This window comes from Sebastes umbrosus, chromosome 16 (assembly GCF_015220745.1).
Source record: "Sebastes umbrosus isolate fSebUmb1 chromosome 16, fSebUmb1.pri, whole genome shotgun sequence".
NCBI lineage: Eukaryota > Metazoa > Chordata > Actinopteri > Perciformes > Sebastidae > Sebastes > Sebastes umbrosus.
Window position 1 is genome coordinate 7493504 of NC_051284.1, and position 18743 is coordinate 7512246.

At 42.2% G+C, this 18743-nt stretch overlaps 1 protein-coding gene across 1 annotated transcript; it reads left to right on the top strand.

Moving 5' to 3' along the window:
- The first annotated feature begins 3793 nt into the window (after window positions 1–3793).
- On the top strand, window positions 3794–15058 carry LOC119474351 (b(0,+)-type amino acid transporter 1-like). Its single transcript, XM_037746344.1, has 6 exons — window positions 3794–4493; window positions 9481–9614; window positions 13896–14025; window positions 14110–14234; window positions 14353–14440; window positions 14556–15058. Exons 1-6 carry the CDS (start codon window positions 3795–3797, stop codon window positions 14784–14786), a joined length of 1407 nt encoding a protein of 468 aa, XP_037602272.1. The 5' UTR covers window position 3794; the 3' UTR covers window positions 14787–15058.
- Window positions 15059–18743: the final 3685 nt, after the last annotated feature.

Consider the following 18743-nt stretch of genomic DNA (forward strand, 5'->3'; position numbering starts at 1 on the left):
TCTAGTCTTGGGATCAAATGTACAGATTACATTGGTCCTGACTTTAGCCCATTGCTGTCCAAATGATAAACGGGGAGGCCCACAGCCACCCCGTTCCTCACAGTCTTTGTCAAATTCTCCGTCCATTCTGTCCAGTACTATTTCACACAGGTTTATTCAGTTTATGACAGTAACTAGATTCAGAGTAAATGGGTCGCTATGCCCCTCGCTGTGATCCTACCAACATAAGCTTCTACTGGACACTTTGATGTTCCAGCGATGTTGGCCCAGTATCAACAGTAAGTTTTAATTTTCCTCTGAATACTAGTTATTAATGTACACTCATACAGTTTTTATTACTAAACGGGCAGCTTTCCTCCTCTTAGTCTTTACCAAAAGGGCAGCTTGCTCCCCTAAATTAATTCAGCTTTCCTCCTTTTAGTTCTACTAAAAGGGCAGCTTTAATTCAGCTTTCCTCCTTTCAGCTTTACTAAAAGGGCAGCTTTAATTCAGCTTTCCTCCTTTTAGCTTTACTAAAAGGGCAGCTTTAATTCAGCTTTCCTCCTTTTAGCTTTACTAAAAGGGCAGCTTTAATTCAGCTTTCCTCCTTTTAGCTTTACTAAAAGGGCAGCTTTAATTCAGCTTTCCTCCTTTTAGCTTTACTAAAAGGGCAGCTTTAATTCAGCTTTCCTCCTCTTGGATTTACCAAAAGGGCAGCTTTAATTCAGCTTTCCTCCTCTTGGATTTACCAAAAGGGCAGCTTTAATTCAGCTTTCCTCCTCTTGGATTTACCAAAAGGGCAGCTTTAATTCAGCTTTCCTCCTCTTGGATTTACCAAAAGGGCAGCTTTAATTCAGCTTTCCTCCTCTTGGATTTACCAAAAGGGCAGCTTTAATTGAGAAAGTCTTTACTTCTGCAACATTTATCACTACAAAGGAGATTCAGCACAACAAGAGAGATAATTTAGAGTAAGCCAATATGCAGAGTTCGATAAAACAGGTTCTGCTCACCTTTAAGATTTCAGGGATCCCTTTCTCTCTCTCGCCGGTCTGTCCGTCCTTTGGACACGCTTCTCAATGCCGAAGATCACGTCGGAGTCACCAATTGAAGGAACTGGCCTTCTACCTCCGAGAGGTCAAGGCCCAGTTACGTGCTGGTTAATCTTGTGTGACAAAGAGATTTTCCAAACAGACGGGTTAAAGCATAATAATACAATTTATTCCGAACAATTAATGTTGCATAAGTAAAAATAAAAGAGTTTACAGATATCTGGATCCAATCAACATGTCCCTGACAACATACAGTGCATGGGTCAGTTCGCGAAGTCTGAACCCCGAGCTCTCCCTGATCCAGTCTTTTATGGTTTACACAATATCAATAGTCATGAGGTGTGACGCGTGATGCCTCTGCTGCATTCCTCCTTCCTCGTTATCACCTTCTGGCTCCGTCCTCATGACCTTGGAACATAAAACATCATCTGCCACACTCCCCTCTTTTCTCACCCTTGACTCTATTCATAAAACATCCAATAGTGAGGCCTTTGTATGCATTTTTAGAGTATAATAAATCCAACAGATGCGAGATGCTACTCATCTACTGTACTGCTCTTTGATGTATCCAGGTAGCCATTTACATACTTGCGACACCATCGCGCACTCATTTTCATAAAGCTTAGTGGTTGTGTCCGTTGCAGTGAAGGAGAAATCAAGTAAAAAAAGTTAATACAAATAAAATAAAATCTACAAAGGGAGGGAGAATATCAAACGAACTATTTAAATATTTACAAGCTATAGGAACACCCTAATCCAGAAAGAGAGTGAGAGAAAAGCTCAAACAAACTATTTACATATCAGAGAAGAATCAGAGAAATTATTATTCCGTAGCCTACTGTGTATGTATTATAGAGTCAACTATTTATTAACCATCTAAAACTACGTATTTATTTATCCATTTCTGTATGCACAACTGTTTCAGAATCAGTATCTATTTATAAGAATGTAAAGTTGTGTGTATTATATACAATATAGAAGACATAACCATAGAAACTCACTACAACTGAACTCCAACTCCAGCGGCAAGCAGCGTCTTCCTGCCTGCCCCACACCTTCTGACTGCCTGCCGACAGGCTCAATAGAAGTACTCTGCATATGTGCACTAGTACAGTGTAAGTAGAAACGTGGGGCTTAGTGCTTACCTAGAATGATCAACCAAGGGCTATCAGGAAGGGTGAGGGATGTCTTCACAGTCGCTGCTGTGTCTGACACCTATATAGGAGACAATAAAGGCATTGCTATTATAAGTTAATGTTAATACAATTAAACAATGCTTTAACTATAGTTGTCATCAATTTTCCTTTTTAAAGAAATTATTTTTAAAATCCCACTGAGCTCCACTCATTGCATTTCAATAATTTCAATGTCTTAATCTGAAATAAACTACATCAGTTATACTCACATCTGCCTGCAAGATGAGGACATCTCTCTTCTATTTGAAGCACCCTGCATGCTCATGTGAGCACCCTGCTTGCTCATGTGAGCACCCTGCTTGCTCAACAGTATTCTCTCCATCATCTCTACCTGACCTGATCTGACTCAAAAGATTACCAACTACACAACCTTTATGTGTTCTTGACAAGTGTGATGAAAAAGTGGATATCACAGTAAACATTTTACCACAATTTGTGAATGGACATAAGACTGGTTTCCCCTCTTTAATGCGAGTCTTCAAGTGAGAAAATAATGTAGACAAGCTGTCACATTTGACTACAGAAATCAATGTGGCATGATAAAACGTCTAATGTTAATGTCCTTATGCCAGAACATCCTTCCCTCAAGCTTGACTCCCTCTGATCTGGGTGATCTCTATATACATGGCATTTTAAAGCTGTAACTTTGCCAAATGAACGGTAACAATCGTGGAAAGCACATTTAAATGTGATGTGTGGGGTGTTTTGGTGAACTTTCATATGCCTAACAAAGGCATATTCAGTACCACATGCATGGCGGCAAAATTGAGTTGGACATTCTTGAAACACAAGATAGATACTGCCTTGTCTCCCGTTTAGATTGTTGTTGCTACCTATTAGTAATTATATTGAGAATTTAAATGCTGACTAAGCTAAAACCAGCTAGCTAACGAGCTAGCGCTAACTAACGAGCTAGCGCTAGCTAGCTAACGTGAATATAAGATAGACTACTGATTTGTGTTACCTGTGATACTAATGAGTATTGAAATATAGACGAAGCTAAGAACAGCTAACGACCTACCGTTAGCTAGCTAATGTACATACATGGAGGAACATGCACTGTGTTAGCAAAGGTACAACACAACTTGATGATTTGACTTACCATGAAGTAACATAATGTAACTACTGGAGTTTCCCTTCGTCTGGTCTGACGATCCAAATGGAACTGGCGGTGGTGAAAATAAAAAGTGTTTATCCAAACTGCTGCTGTTTCTCCTCAAGTTGCACTGGAGAACAACGATGCTGCTGCTGCCAGAGTGAGCTGTTGACTGTTGAGCTGTGGCGCCAACGGTCAACTCGAAAAAAATACGCGGGAGAATTTAAAAAATAGCCGTTAATTTATTTTCCCGAGATTCTCAGCGGCAAGCAGCAGATTACTGTTAAAAGATACACTTGACCGCTGGGATCATGGGAGCAAGCGTTCTGACTCCCAGAATGCATTGCTTTCACAGTAATATACAGTAAAAGCATTTTACAGGTAACTGTTAGAATCTCGCTGTAAATTTACATCGAAGTCTTACAGTGCAGTGTCCACTACGAAGGCCTTTGAGGAAGCAGCAGCTCTCAGACAATGGAGAGTGACACGCAGAGACTCAAACTGAAGAGAGAAGTGGGGATTATAGGAGGTGTGTCATTCATTACTGGGACCATGATAGGATCTGGGATTTTCATATCCCCCCAGTTTGTGCTGTCTGCCAGCGGCAGCCCCGGGGCCAGCTTGGTTATATGGACCTGCTGTGGGTTGATATCCATGCTGGCGGGGCTCTGCTATGCTGAACTGGGCACAGTCATACCAGAGTCTGGAGGAGAGTTTATCTACATTGTGCGGACAGCCGGAAAAGTGGTGGCCTTTATGTTTGTCCTCAGCTTCATCGTTGTCATGAAGCCTGCCAGTGCCACAGGAGTTGCCCTGAGTTTTGCTGAATACGTCGTGGCCCCCTTTTACAGTGGCTGCTCCCCTCCACAACTGGTGTTGAAGCTGGTGGCTGCAGGAGCTATCATGGTGCTGACCGCAGTCAACTGCCTGAGCGTCCGCTTGGCCACCGGCATCCAGGTGGTTTCTATGGTAGTCAAATTGCTGGCACTGGCCGTGATCATATTGGGAGGTGTTGTGATGCTTTTCCAGGGACACACTGAGAACTTTGATAACTCCTTTGAGGGAACCAATGTGGATGTCAGCTCCATGGGCATCGCTTTCTATCAGGGCTTGTGGTCCTATAGTGGATGGAACACTTTGAATTGTCTAACTGAGGAGCTGAAAGATCCAGAAGTAAGTGTTTCTCTGTTTTCACAGTGCAATTTCATATTCAAGAGTTTCTTAATCTACTATACTAGTGCAATGCCCGTTTAAAACATGCCTGTACAGAGCGGGCTGTGGAGTTGCTGCTTGCAGCTTTCGAGAACTGCTCATACAAACAACTTCACACTCGAGACTGCCCTTTCTCGGTTCCTCAGCAATACACCTGCCATGACATAGTTGCATCACACATCCAAGTTGTGGCTGCACATGGTCAGAAATATTCGGTTATTTGACATAAAGTGGAGCATGGATTTAATGAGTGGAGGTAGTATGTAAATGATGTACATTATGCTAAAACAAAATATATGTAAAGAAATATAAGTACTAAAATTAAAAATGAGAATAAAATAAATGTGAAATATGTGCAAATATACTGTATGCATTAAGCTGTGCATTATATAGCATACAACCACAGTGCAAAAAAAGTAAATAAAAAATGCTGAGAAGTGGGATCTATTAAATGTGTTAAATATGAATGCCAGAATGGTATTAATAAGAAATTAATACTAATATTTCTGGAATGTACATTATAAATGGTGTATTAATGACAGTATTTCACAGTTGAATTATTGCACAAATTATTGTACAGTTAAGTCAGTAAGTGTATAGCAGCTGACAGCCGTCAGGGAGTCCAGCTCAACGTCACCGGCCTTACGAATCAGTTTATTGAGTGTTGGCGTCCGCTACCCTCAACCTGCTGCCCCAGCACACAACAGCAAACAGGATAGCGCTGGCTACCGCAGACTCATAAAACATCCTCAGCATTGTCCATTGACTCCAGCGAAGTGAAGAAAAGTTTGGTTGTAACGTTATCTATTATACTTATAGCATTAGCAGGCTATATCCATGATCCAGCAGCTACAGTGAACTGTAGTCTGCCCGCTGCGGACGACATGCCGGACTCAATCTGCAGAGCCCAGAAGCTCCGCCCCTGCTGCTGCATAGAGCGCTGTTGCTTGTTTGTTGAAGGTTTATTAATATTGAACGTGTTGCGTGACCCAATTGCACCAAATTCGACAAAGCACTCCCTTGGGTCCCCAGCAATGCACCCACCAAGTGTGAATTTGATCGGATGAACAGTTCTCGAAATACGCGAAAAGACATACCCTTCCTTGCTTTATAGTTAGATGGATTACTTGGGGTTTACTATAAAAAAAGATAAATAATTGTGTGATCATGTGTGACAAATCAAAAGTGGAGAGATAATATACTTGTTCAATTAGCAATTAATCTACAGAGTGGGTCAGTTTAAATGACAGAAGCTATTGCAGTAAGATACCAGAATAAGTATATTGTAAAGCCCTAAGAATATTGCAAAGCAAACTGTATACAGTCATTTACGAGCTTGATGAATTCTTGTTAATCTCACGTAACACAAATTTGTGCATTAAAAAAGATTAACACTGCCTTTTAATCAGTCACTGTTTGGCCACAAATCATCTGATTCTCAGAAGTGCCTCAGGGAGCTCTCTGCTGGGTGGGACCTGCTCTCTCAGGCCCACAGAACTACAGTATCTCATCCGTTTCTGCAGGGACTTCCAGTTCATCAAATTGCATATTATTTTTGATTAGTTTGATTATTAGTTTACTGTATGTTTCCTCTGAAAATTGCTCCCTAATTCGTGGGACCCTGTGATCCTGGGAGCCATGTTGCTGTGGACAATAGCCCCTGGGAGTGCCTCCCTATAGGCAAAATAGTCCTAGGCGAGGGGCTAGATTGAAAGCTCTCTATGAATCATTCTCTCTAGTACTTGTATAACTGGAGTGAGAGCTGTTTCCATATTATTGGCAAGAAGCTAATGCATTCTCTGTGGATGCTGAACTAAGCCATGGTTGTGCCTTATCATTGGTTTTGTTTGTTATTTTCATGGATAGAATCTCTTGGCACAGCCGAGTGATCTCAGGATTGCATCTCTTTTTTTGCAGATGATGTAGTTTTCCTTGGGTCAACCAGCCATAAATTCAAGTGCATGCCAGGATGTTTGCAGGCAGTGTGAAATGCATAGAAAGAGAATCAGCACCTCAAAGTAGGAGGCCATGGTATTCTGCTAGAAAAGGGCAGGTTGCGAGCGAGTTGCTGCCCGAACAAAGGAGTGCAAATATCTTGCTCACAAGTGAGGTTAAGATAGAGATCTACAGGCAAATTGTTGGAGAATTGGCAGTGATGCAGGTGTTATAACTGAATAGTTTTAGTGGAGTGCAGTTTACATTCCAATATCCACCTAAGGTCACAAACTTTGGGTTGTGACCAAAAGAATCACAGATAGACAGATACAAGAGACCAGAATAACTTTTCTTCACAAAGGGGTTTGGCTCACTCTAGTGGTAGCGGGAGGACCTTTGCATCTAGAAGGAACTTGAATTAGAACCAATGTTACTTCCCATTGAAGGGAGCCAGCTGAGGTAGTTTGAATAGCACTTTTCATACATGTGTCCCAAATTTATGAGTAAGGTTACTCCCAAAAAATCCCAGAGATAGTGATCCAGTCTCAAGTTTTCAGCATTACTTAAAAACCACCATCAGGAGCAGTTAGAAGCCATAGCAAATAAATACCAGGTATGGCAGCCGATGGCGCCAAATAGGCGGATGATGTCACAGGCCTCCACAGCTTGTAAAATAGGACAACACATATCAACAAACTGAAGGGGGCGGCATTTTTGCTATTTTGAGTAACCTCCTGGATCTCCTGGTGTCATAAACAGCAGATCAGATCAAATCAGCGGAGAATTTACAGTACTATAATGTGGTAATTTAGTACAATTGCTGTGTGTATATATTTATTTTTTCCTCCGTAAATTGGGGGCCCAAGCACAGACCCCTCACATTTAGATGGCATTCCTGACATTCCTATTTAAAAAATGCAGTTGGTGAATATTTCAGGTCAATTAAGATACCATTCTAAATAATAGGACTGTGAGAAATGAAATCAGCTAAAACATATTTTCAATTTGTTCTTGCCTTGTTAATACTTTATTTCTGTCTGTCTGTTGTGTATGTCTGTTAAGCGAATGCAACTCTTGTGCAACGCCACACCTTGGTTTCGGTTGAAGGGTCCTTTGAGGACATGGCTCAATAGCATACACTGTTCATCTACTGCCAGTTCTGTGCATGTCCAGTGTCCACTGCGAATGCCTTTGTGGGAAGCAGCAGCTCTCAGACAATGGAGAGTGAAACGCAGAGACTCAATCTGAAGAGAGAAGTGGGGATTATAGGAGGTGTGTCATTCATTGCTGGGACCATGATAGGATCTGGGATTTTCATATCCCCTCAGTTTGTGCTGTCTGCTATCGGCAGCCCCAAGGCCAGCTTTGTTGTATGGACCTGCTGTGGGTTGATATCCATGTTGGCGGGGCTCTGCTATGCTGAACTGGGCACAGTCATACCAGAGTCTGGAGCAGAGTATGTCTACATTCTGCGGACAGCCGGAAAAGTGGTGGCCTTTATGTTTGTCCTCAGCTTCATCGTTGTCATGAGGTCTGCCAGTGCCACAGGAGTTGCTCTGAGTTTTGCTGAATACGTCGTGGCCCCCTTTTACAGTGGCTGCTCCCCTCCACAACTGATGGTGAAGCTGGTGGCTGCAGGAGCTATCATGGTGCTGACCATAGTTAACTGCCTGAGCGTCCGCTTGGCCACTGGCATCCAGGTGGTTTCTATGGTAGTCAAATTGATGGCGCTGGCCGTGATCATATTGGGAGGTGTTGTGATGCTTTTCCAGGGACACACTGAGAACTTTGATAACTCCTTTGAGGGAACCAATGTGAATGTCAGCTCCATTGGCATTGCTTTCTATCAGGGCTTGTGGTCCTTTGACGGTTGGAACACTTTGAATTATCTAACTGAAGAACTGAAACATCCAGAAGTAAGTCTTTCTCTGTTTACCATTCATAGATCCTAAAAATACAATTATGCTGTTAGCAATCTGTCCAAAGTCTAGGTAGAGGACACTCGAGGTGTGATTGTTGGCTGCAATTGTGATCTTATCTAACTGTGAGAGCGGTGTGTGTCTGCCAGTGTTGTTGTCATACCGATGTCACGTGAGCAGTGAATATAAAATGTAGAAATAAAGTAACAAGCGGCTGTTGAAAGATCAAAGAATATCCTTAGGGAGAAAAAGCACGTCACACAGATGGATATGGTCATTACAGACTTTCCTAGAAGTTAAGTTAATTTATTTTGAATTCACTTAATTTCCGTAGGTTTGGGCTGTATTTTTTATGACTGGATAATTTAATACAAACAATGATTGTAGAGGGTCATAGGCCAGTACCATGAACCCTGTAGGAGTAGTTCATTTACAAATTTGGCGGTCATTGTTTGACTTTTGTATTCACCCAAGAGCCCACAAGAGCACAAACAAGTCACACAAGAGCACAAACAAACTAACCGATTGAGCCAAGCGGTAGACTAGCTACTCTTGTGTTCTGTGAGGTAAAATTAAATTTTTTTTCACTGGAGTCTGGTGTCTTTGGCGAGAGCATAGATAGATACAACCACTTCAGTTCTCCATTGGAAAGAGCTGTCTGATGACAACGTAAAGTGGTGAAAATATTCTAAATATAGCGTGCAATTAAATTGATATTGAATTTTTTAGGTGGGCCTTTCTTTTAGGTGGCTAAAATATGTTTTGCTGCTGCTCCGTCCACAGCAGTACATGGCTTTGCTCATATGCTGGTACTCCTGTCTGTTTCTCTAAACTGGGGGAGTGCCGACCGCCATCTACAATACGTAATATACTCACTATGGATAAGAACCTCATACAACCCAACTTTAAAAGACTCAAACTATCCCTTTAAGTACAGTACTTAAGTAAATGTACTTAGTTACATTCAACCACTGCTTTGGAGTCTAACTCCTGTCTCAATCCATTATTCCAGTGTCAATATAACAACAATCCATCATGCAAGCTTGTACACATTGACCAGGACATAAAAATGATGTTGTCTTTTTTATTACCAGGTGAATCTTCCCAGGGCGATTGTGATCGGCATTTCTCTGGTGACTGGCTTATATCTGCTGGTGAATGTGAGCTACCTGACGGTAATGACGCCGAGAGAGCTCATGTCCTCCAGCGCAGTAGCAGTAACCTGGGGGTAAGACCGCACCTGATATTGATGTCACAGATTCTGATAGACATGTCCAGACTGAGATTTTGACTTGCTGTTTCTGCTGTTAAAATTGCTAATTTTTAAAGGAGCATTAAAGGAGCACTCCATCCATTTTAGCATTGCACTCCTATGGCATTATCAGAAGCACAGTGTCTTTTTTTCTATCGAAATCAATTCAGTTCAACCAGAGATATTGTATTTTTTATTCCACGCGTTCTTGTTTCTTGTCAAAACTTGGCGCCTACATTACCCACAATGCAACATGACCACAGTCAGTTCGGTCGGAGATTCGGGTGTGTTATGCTATGTGGGAAATGTCCTTGCATATTTCGAATGCAGTACAGTACAACCTTCAAGATACAAGACCAGCTCTTCCTTCAACCCCCAGGAATGCTAGCCAACAAGACATCATGGATTTACAACATTCTGATAACAGCTACAATCGAGATAGGAAGATCTTTTATCTCCTACATGGCCCCTGGAATCCTGACCGGCCGACTTCCTCATCATTGCAAGATCCAAACTTCCGCCTCTCAGCCCAAGGGCAATTAATATAGTGTATTAGTATGTGTGTGTATTTAACCATATGTGTTTGCCTTAGTTAGACTTTTCCAGACTATTCCACTTGCCATGTAAACAACCCTGACTGAAACAGCGGGAAAATCAACAGTGATCAATAGCTCAACACTTTGACATTTGACTTTAACTGTTAACATTTGAATGACACTTTGAGTCACTGTATGATTGCCAGTCAATTAATAACTAGTTTCTTTTGCAGTCTCTGTCTTTCCTTCCCTCTCTGTCTCTTATCTCATTCCTTATCTCTCTTGGCTGACCCCCATTCCTCTTAGCTCAGGGACATTGAGGTCAGGTCACTGAGATCCAGAACATTCTGTGAAGGCTCGGCACAGCTCTTGGCAGTAAAATTAGAGTTAGCAATTTCCCCCAGCACATGTTAACAACCAGTCCGGTGCATTAATTGTTAACTAACACAAACAACTTTGTACCTTTACATACTGTGTGTTGTCAGTCCTGGTAGACCTGTAGCCTTTTCCAAGAGTATACACACGTAGGCAAAATTGTTGGTACCCTTCCGTTAAAGAAAGAAAAATTCACTGAAAATTAACTAATGAAAATCAGACATTGCTTTTGAATTGTGGTTCAACAGAATCATTTTAAAAAACAAACTAATGAAACTGGCCTGGACAAAAATGATGGTACCCTTAACTTAATATTTAGTTGTACAACCTTTCGAAGCAATCACTTCAATCAAACGATTTCTGTAACTCTCAATGACACTTCTGCACCTGTCGACAGGTATTTTGGCCCACTCCTCGTGAGCAAACTGCTCCAGCTGTCTCAGGTTTGAAGGGTGCCTTCTCCGAATGCATGTTTTGGCTCCTTCCACATATGTTCAATAGGATTTAGATCAGGGCTCATAGAAGGCCACTTCAGAATAGTCCAATGTTTTGTTCTTAGCCATTCTTGGGTGTTTTTAGCTGTGTTTTGGGTCATTATCCTGTTTGAGGACCCATGACCTGCAACTGAGACCAAGCTTTCTGACACTGGGCAGTACATTTCGCTCCAGAATGCCTTGATTGTGTTCAGATTTCATTGTACCCTGCACAGATTCAAGACACCCTGTGCCAGATGCAGCAAAGCAGCCCCATAACATAACCTAGCCTCCTCCATGTTTCACATTAGGTACAGTGTTCTTTTCTTTGTATGCTTCATTTTTGCGTCTGTGAACATAGAGCTGATGTGACCTGCCAAAAAGCTCCAGTTTTGTCTCATCTGTCCAAAAGACATTCTCCCAGAAGCTTTGTGGCTTGTCAATATGCATTTTGGCAAATTCCAGTCTCGCTTTTTTATGATTTGGTGTCCTCCTCGGTCGTCTTCCATTAAGTCTACTTTGGCTCAAACAGCGACGGATGGTGCGATCTGACACTGATGTACCTTGACCTTGGAGTTCACCTCTAATCTCTTTGGAAGTTGTTCTGGGCTCTTTGGTTACTATTCGTATTATCCGTCTCTTCGATTTGTCATCAATTTTCCTCTTGCGGCCACGTCCAGGGAGGTAGGCTACAGTCCCATGGACCTTAAACTTCTGAATAATATGTGCAACTGTAGTCACAGGAACATCAAGCTGCTTGGAGATGGTCTTATAGCCTTTACCTTTAACATGCTTGTCTATAATTGTCCTTCTAACCTCCCGAGACAACTCTCTCCTTAGCTTTCTGTGGTCCATGTTCAGTGTGGTACACACCATGATACCAAACAGCACAGTGACTTCTTTTGACCCTTTAAATAGGCAGACTGACTGATTAAAAGTTTGAAGACACCTGTGATGCTATTTACAGGACACACCTTAGTTTAACATGTCCCTATGGTCACATTATTTTACATCTTTTCTAGGGGTACCATCATTTTTGTCTAGGCCAGTTTCATTAGTTTGTTTTTTTAAATGATTCTGTTGAACCACAATTCAAAAACAATAGCTGATTTTCATTAGTTAATTTTCATTGATTTTTTATTTATTATTACTTTTGTCAGTTTCAAGTTATTTCAGTGACCATTGTGGGTTTTTCTTTCTTTAACGGAAGGGTACCAACAATTTTGCCTACGTCTGTAGCTCTTGTAATTCAAACCAGGCACTCTCCATTAGTCTGTGTGGTAATCTGTTACAGCCAACATGTCTCCCAATAGTATCACATCCCAGGAAGCCAATTTTCGTTGTGGCCAAACGGCGGTACTACAACTTCCATTCCGTACATTTGGAAAGAGACGTCTGTAACTCAACGGATATTTTTTTTTGAGGAGGTGAATCAACTTCCCAGTACGAACACTTGAATAGCCCTTATTTAAATCATTAGGTACTAAAAGTTGTAAATTGCACTAGTAGCCGAATCCAGAGTTATTTCCCTTCCTCCGTTCATTAGACCCAGACCGGGCTGGAGCGAGGGCTGGGAGGCGGAGTTAGCAAGCCATAGCGACTTTGTGACGGCTGTGACCCTGTGACCGAGCCATGTGACCAAGAAGATCACCGGAAGATCCCGGTACTTTTCCACTCGGAAGTCGAGCCATTTTGGCATCATGCGCCACTGAGCAATTTTCATAGGAATGAACGGGGCCCCGCCTCCAATGCTGTATTGTTCTCTTAATACTTCCATGACACATCCACCCAGTGGGAGATCCTGACCAACACCCTCAAGATCCAGGGGCCAGATGAGATGAACAGCCACACAGCTGAACTTATGGCAAACACCCTGGCACACCACCTCAGATAGCTCGGCTAGAGCAGAGGAATGAGACATCAGCTGAACAGAATGTCCACCTACACCAGGAGCTGTTCCAAGCCAGACAACGCACTGGGCGACTAGAAGCAGAGGCCCAGAACCAGCCATAAGAACCTCAGAACTAGAGGAAAGACATAAGCCTCAATGCAGGGAATAAAAACCTGCAAAAGCCTTTTAATGACCTGCAGGCTGCCACACAGCACAAAGGACAATTAGTGTGCACGACCGGAGAGACATTAAGACGAAAGCTGCAGCAAGCCAAACAGCTCAGATGTAAAGTTGAGCAGGAATTCAAAGACAAGAATTCCATGATAACCACTTTGCAAAACCAGCTTTTAGATGCCACAAAACAAGTGGCTGACCTTAAACAAGAACTTAAAGAGAGAAAAAATTTGAAAGTGTGGGACCCACCAGCCATGTTGAGATCAGTTCAGTATATAGTACATATCATTTTACAGCTAAACAGTTTACTACAAGATGTTTCTGAAAACATTTGAGTCAAGAAATAGGCATTACAGTCATAGAATATTATTCAATATTTGATCAGCGCTGCCTAGTTTGACCGTTTGATCGGAGTTTGCGAGTGATTGACAGCTGCTTCCGTTGAATGAACAGCCAATAGGAATGCTCTCTCTCTCTGAAATGACTTGTGATTGGCCAAAGTCTCCCGGCCCAGGCTAGATTTTTTAAAGCCTGAAAACAGAGCCATGAGGAGGTGCAGAAGTCTCTCAGAACACTTGAATTACAATATGCTGAATGGTTATTATGGAAGTTTTGCCAAATGATGCCAAAAAACATTCTGCCTGCTGCAGATTTAAATGTCAGTGAATCTGAGAGTTTCTAAATCACTAATAATCTTTTGAATAATGTATTCAAGCCCCATAACATACTCTACATGTCCTAAATGGCTTTTGAAAATAGGAAAGGATGCTGTTGCCACTTTTGTGAGAACTTCAACCTTTTTCCACAGGAATAAGATGCTAGGAAGCTGGGGCTGGATCATGTCTGTGGCTGCAGCATTGTCCGCTTTTGGTTCACTGAATGGGACGTTCTTCAGTGGTGGCCGTGTGTCCTTTGTTGCTGCCAGGGAAGGACACCTGGTGAGAGTCTCTATTTGTGAATGTATGGTAGATTGTTCAGCATAAGTTCACAGAGTTTCACCCAGACTTGTGTTTGCTTTGTAGCCAGATATTCTGGCCATGGCTCACGTCCACAGACTGACCCCATCTCCAGCCCTGATCTTCACCACTATTGTCTCTCTTCTGGTGCTGATCCCTGGAGACTTCCAGAGCATTGTCAACTTCTTCAGGTGAAAGCTGGGTCTTCTTTGCACGTATTTAATTTCGACATTACTTCTTTATTACTTGTATAAATAATGTACAACCTGTTTGTATTTGTCTGACATTCCTCTTCATTGCTGTTGTCAGTTTCACTGCCTGGATTTTCTATGGCATCACCCTGTCTGGACTACTCTATCTAAAGATCAAGAAGCCGGAGCTCCCGAGGCCATACAAGGTCAGTGTCACACACATACACTCTCAAAACGCCATCGTCATAAACAAACACTTGTCTTTTTGTTAGAACACGGAATCAGAATCACCTTGTGCCTGTCCCCCTCTTCTCTCTACAGGTTCCCATCATACTCCCCATACTGGTCATCATTGTGGCAGTATTCCTTGTGCTGGCACCCATCATAGACGATCCTCAGATTGAATACCTCTATGTGACTTTATTTATCCTCAGTGGAGCTTTATTCTACATACCCCTCATCCATTACAAGCTCTGCCCGGGGCTGTTGACCAAGTTAACAGTATTCCTGCAGCTGTTGTTAGAGGTCGCTCCAGCAGAGAAAAACCTGTGATTTGGGCAGAAGAAAAGTTTTTTTTTTGTTGTTTTTCTTGTTGTTTTTGCAATTGCACTCATGAAACATTGCAATTTACATTTAATAGCAACTTAGTATTACCTCCCGTTTCTCATTAAAGGTGCAATGTGTAAGATTTGGCCAAATGTTAGTTTAAAACCTTCAAAAAAATTAAATTAATTAACATTATCAACATAATGTGAAGAGATTGACATCATGTCAAAGACATGAGTGCTGGAAGTAGGGGGGCAAAGGGCCATTGGCCCCCCTACTTTACGACCCTGTCCCACTTTCTTTTTAAGGTCGCGAATCACTGTTTCTTACCGCAAATGCCCCTATATTGCAACACGGTAAAAAAAGACATTTCAATCATTCCCGTCCACACCGTGCATTGAATGTCAAGACTGGAAGGTGACAGAAGTGTTTTTTACTCTACAGATTCGCTCTCATTTTAATCTGGTCAGCAGCCATCTGCACGGCTCTGTCTCAGCTGTGTCTCATGTAACCGAAACCTGAACTGAAGCATCTATTTACGCTTCAAGTCAATTTTCTTTTCAACAATACATGCGTAAACATGAGGTTGATGATCGATAAAAAACACTGAATAATATATTCATCCACATTTTGCAACCAGTGAAATAGAGTGTGCGGTGGATCTTTATCTAATCATAATCAACCATCGTGTTGCCTAATTCAAATGGAATCAAAGTGATCTGACATCCAGCACGCTTCAGTTTCATAATGGACTGAAAATATTTTTTAACTTTTTAACTGGTGGGCTGGCACTCGCCGGGCACATCGTCCGGTGCGACGCAACAGAGGTCTGCTTGGAAAGGCCCGACCTTGAGTTTTACAGCACCCCTCGTCTGCACCTCGCCGCTGCCCTGGGCCGTGTACTTCTCGCTGCGCAGTGCGCCCTCTCTCCCTGCGGGGAGGGACGGGATTCCCGGCAGGACTGTCAACCGGGGCAGACTGTCCTCAGTGCGAGGGTTCTGTGGCGATGTCAGCACCCCGTCTCGTTCACCATGTTCAACTGCTGTGTGACTTTTGTCTGATCAAAGACATTTATGTATTGTGTTGCAGAGATATCTACTGAAATGAGCATGCTAACCAGCTAGCCTCGGCCCATCCTGTCTTGTAATACCAATTGTACCTCGAGAGGCGATGGTGAGTCGTTGTAGCGTCCAGTCTGCCCTCAGTCCAACATGAGAGGACGAAGAAGTAGAGTTGCCCCAAGGCCGAGGGCTTGTAATCACGATGATGGTACAAGGTCCGTGCACATTTTGATATTTTGTTTATTGGATTAAATCCAAAGTGGCAGAAACAAGAAAACGACTTGTGTTTTTCGTTTCGACCTCCCTGCCACCGGGGAGCTGCCTTGCCGGGGGTAGACGGATCCCTAGTTGGCGGCTGTGGCAGCTCAAGTTTGGCCAGTGCAAACCCCAGCCCCGGAGGACTACCCCGACTCCCTGCTGGATCGGCAAACTTTCTGTTGCTGCCCTTACTCAGGTTAGACCCAGCGCTCCACCAGCCCACTGTGATTCCCAGTGCTGGGGTATGTGCTGGCGGAATTCGAGTTGCTGCAGCCGCTGGCTGGGGGTCTGTCTTCAAGAGCTGCCGCAGGCTCTCACAGTGAAGGTGCAGGTTGTTTTCTCATTTCTGCCACTTTGGATTTGGTCCATTGAGTGGACTATCAAAGCGTACACGGACCGTACAGCCCCCAGTTAGTGGCACAAACACACAGATGGCTGATGTAAACCATAGGCCGACGCCACATGTTTCAGCCATAGACTGTATATAAAGATAGACGACGCGTCTCCACTTCCTCCCACTATACAGTAGTGATGCCAAAATATCCCGGATACGGGAGCTGCTATCTTGAGATTTTGACGTCATTTGGAGCCAGAGCAGTAATGCAGCCAGCCACTAGGGGGTGATTGAGATGTTCTGGCTTCACTTTTGGAGAGCTGTCATGTCATCCATCTTTATATACAGTCTATGGTTTCAGCAATTTATTGGAATTTTGCATATTTTTGCCCTGCTGCTAGTTAGTAATTGTTTTTTTTTTTGTTTTTTCATAACTGATGACTGTAAATTTAGATTGTATGGACCCATTACACATTGCACCTTTAATAAATTGCATTGTACATTTGACTTAGAATTTTAGCAATCTGATATGTATTGTCTGCTTTTTGCACAGGTTTTCACAATTCAGAGAGCACATGTGAAAAGAAATATTATTCAGAAGTAAGTCTATATTAAAAATGTCAATCTATTACCAAAAGACAAAATATTTTAATAATTAATTAAATAATTAATTTGCAAAATTTTCCAGATCAAAGATACATAAATATGTATTTTAAACAAATTTTGCTACAAGAAAGAAACAGAGTTTGAATAACAATTTTCCACTTGAATGTGTTTTCTTGATATGATATATTATTTTTTTAGGGAGCAAGAATAGTTCTCATACAGGAAAAAGCTTGTGCTGTTCTCCAAACACACTGATACCAGAGTGAGAAAAAGCACCACAAACTAAATGCTATAGTAACAAGATTAGTCACAACATGGCAGCTCCATGGTGTATGAAACAAAAACAACGAAAGAATCGAACTGCAGCATCCTTTGTCATTAAATAGTTACTGTTTTAAAGAACTGTATGTGACTTATGGTTTTAATAAAATTAAAATGCATCAACAACTGTGCTTTGGAAAACAGTATATGAAAAGAAAACAAGGCCTGTCTCACAACAACTATTGGACAATTGAAGGTTTTCTATACGATATCCAGAGCATAAATATAGCAGCAAACTACTATTGTCTACGTAAAGATAGAGGAGTAATGTCTACCTGAGCAGAGAATGAAGTTTCTTTCCCTCTTGTGTGTTGTAATCAGAGCTTCTCCTCGCGTTGTTGACACATGCTTATAGTGCATGTGAGCGTGCCACACTGGCTAGCTCATAGCCGCCGCTCTGCACTGCTCTTATACTGCGGTTATAGCCGTCCCTAACCACAGCGTCTCTGTCAGCACTGTTGCTGTGGTTTTAACTGTTAGCGCTGTTAGCACCGTTAGCACCTTTAACTTTTCCTCTAATGGCATCATTGGGTAAACATTTTAATTTAGCCAATATTTTGGTTCCTGACCAAATGCCTGTGACATTCCCATCAACCTCAGCTGTTCTTTGTGTTTAGTGCTAATAAGCAAATGTTAGCATGCTAACACACAAAACTAAGAAGGTGAACAATATGCCTGCTGAACATCAGCATGTTAGCGTGTTGACATTAGCGTTAATTAAGCTCAGCGCACCGCTGTGAATATATCTGTAGACTTCTTGCTTTTCTAATACTAGCAGTCTCTTGCAGTCCGCAAGTCAGGTGTTGTGCTGAGCTAAAATGATTAGTAATAAGACATCTCGATAGAGCTGACCTTCCTGAAATAAATTAGCTTTTTGAGTCTTAAAGGGATAGTTTGGGTGTTTTGACGTTGGGTGTATGAGGTAATTATCCATAGTCAGTGTATTACCTACAGTAGATGGCACCCAGCACGCCCCCAGTTTGGAATAACAGACAGGAGTACCAACACAGGAGCAAAACAATGTACTGCTGTGGACGGGGCCAGCAGGAAAAAGGGATTCAAGTAAAAGTAGTAGCTATATGTAGGATGTTTTCTCATTCAGTCCAGTTCCCCATCGGAGAGGGCTGTCTGACATAAAGTGGTGAGAATATTCTAAATACAACGTAAACTTCAACTGATATTGATTTTTTAGGTGGCTGAAATAGGTTTTGCTGCTGTCCTCGTCCACAGCAGTACATTGCTTTGCACCCATGTTGGTACTCCTGTCTCTTTCTCCAATCTGGGGGCATTGCCGACCGCCATCTACTGTAGGTTATACACTGACTATGGATAAGCACCTCATACAACACCACTTCAAAACACCCAAACTATCCCTTTAAATTT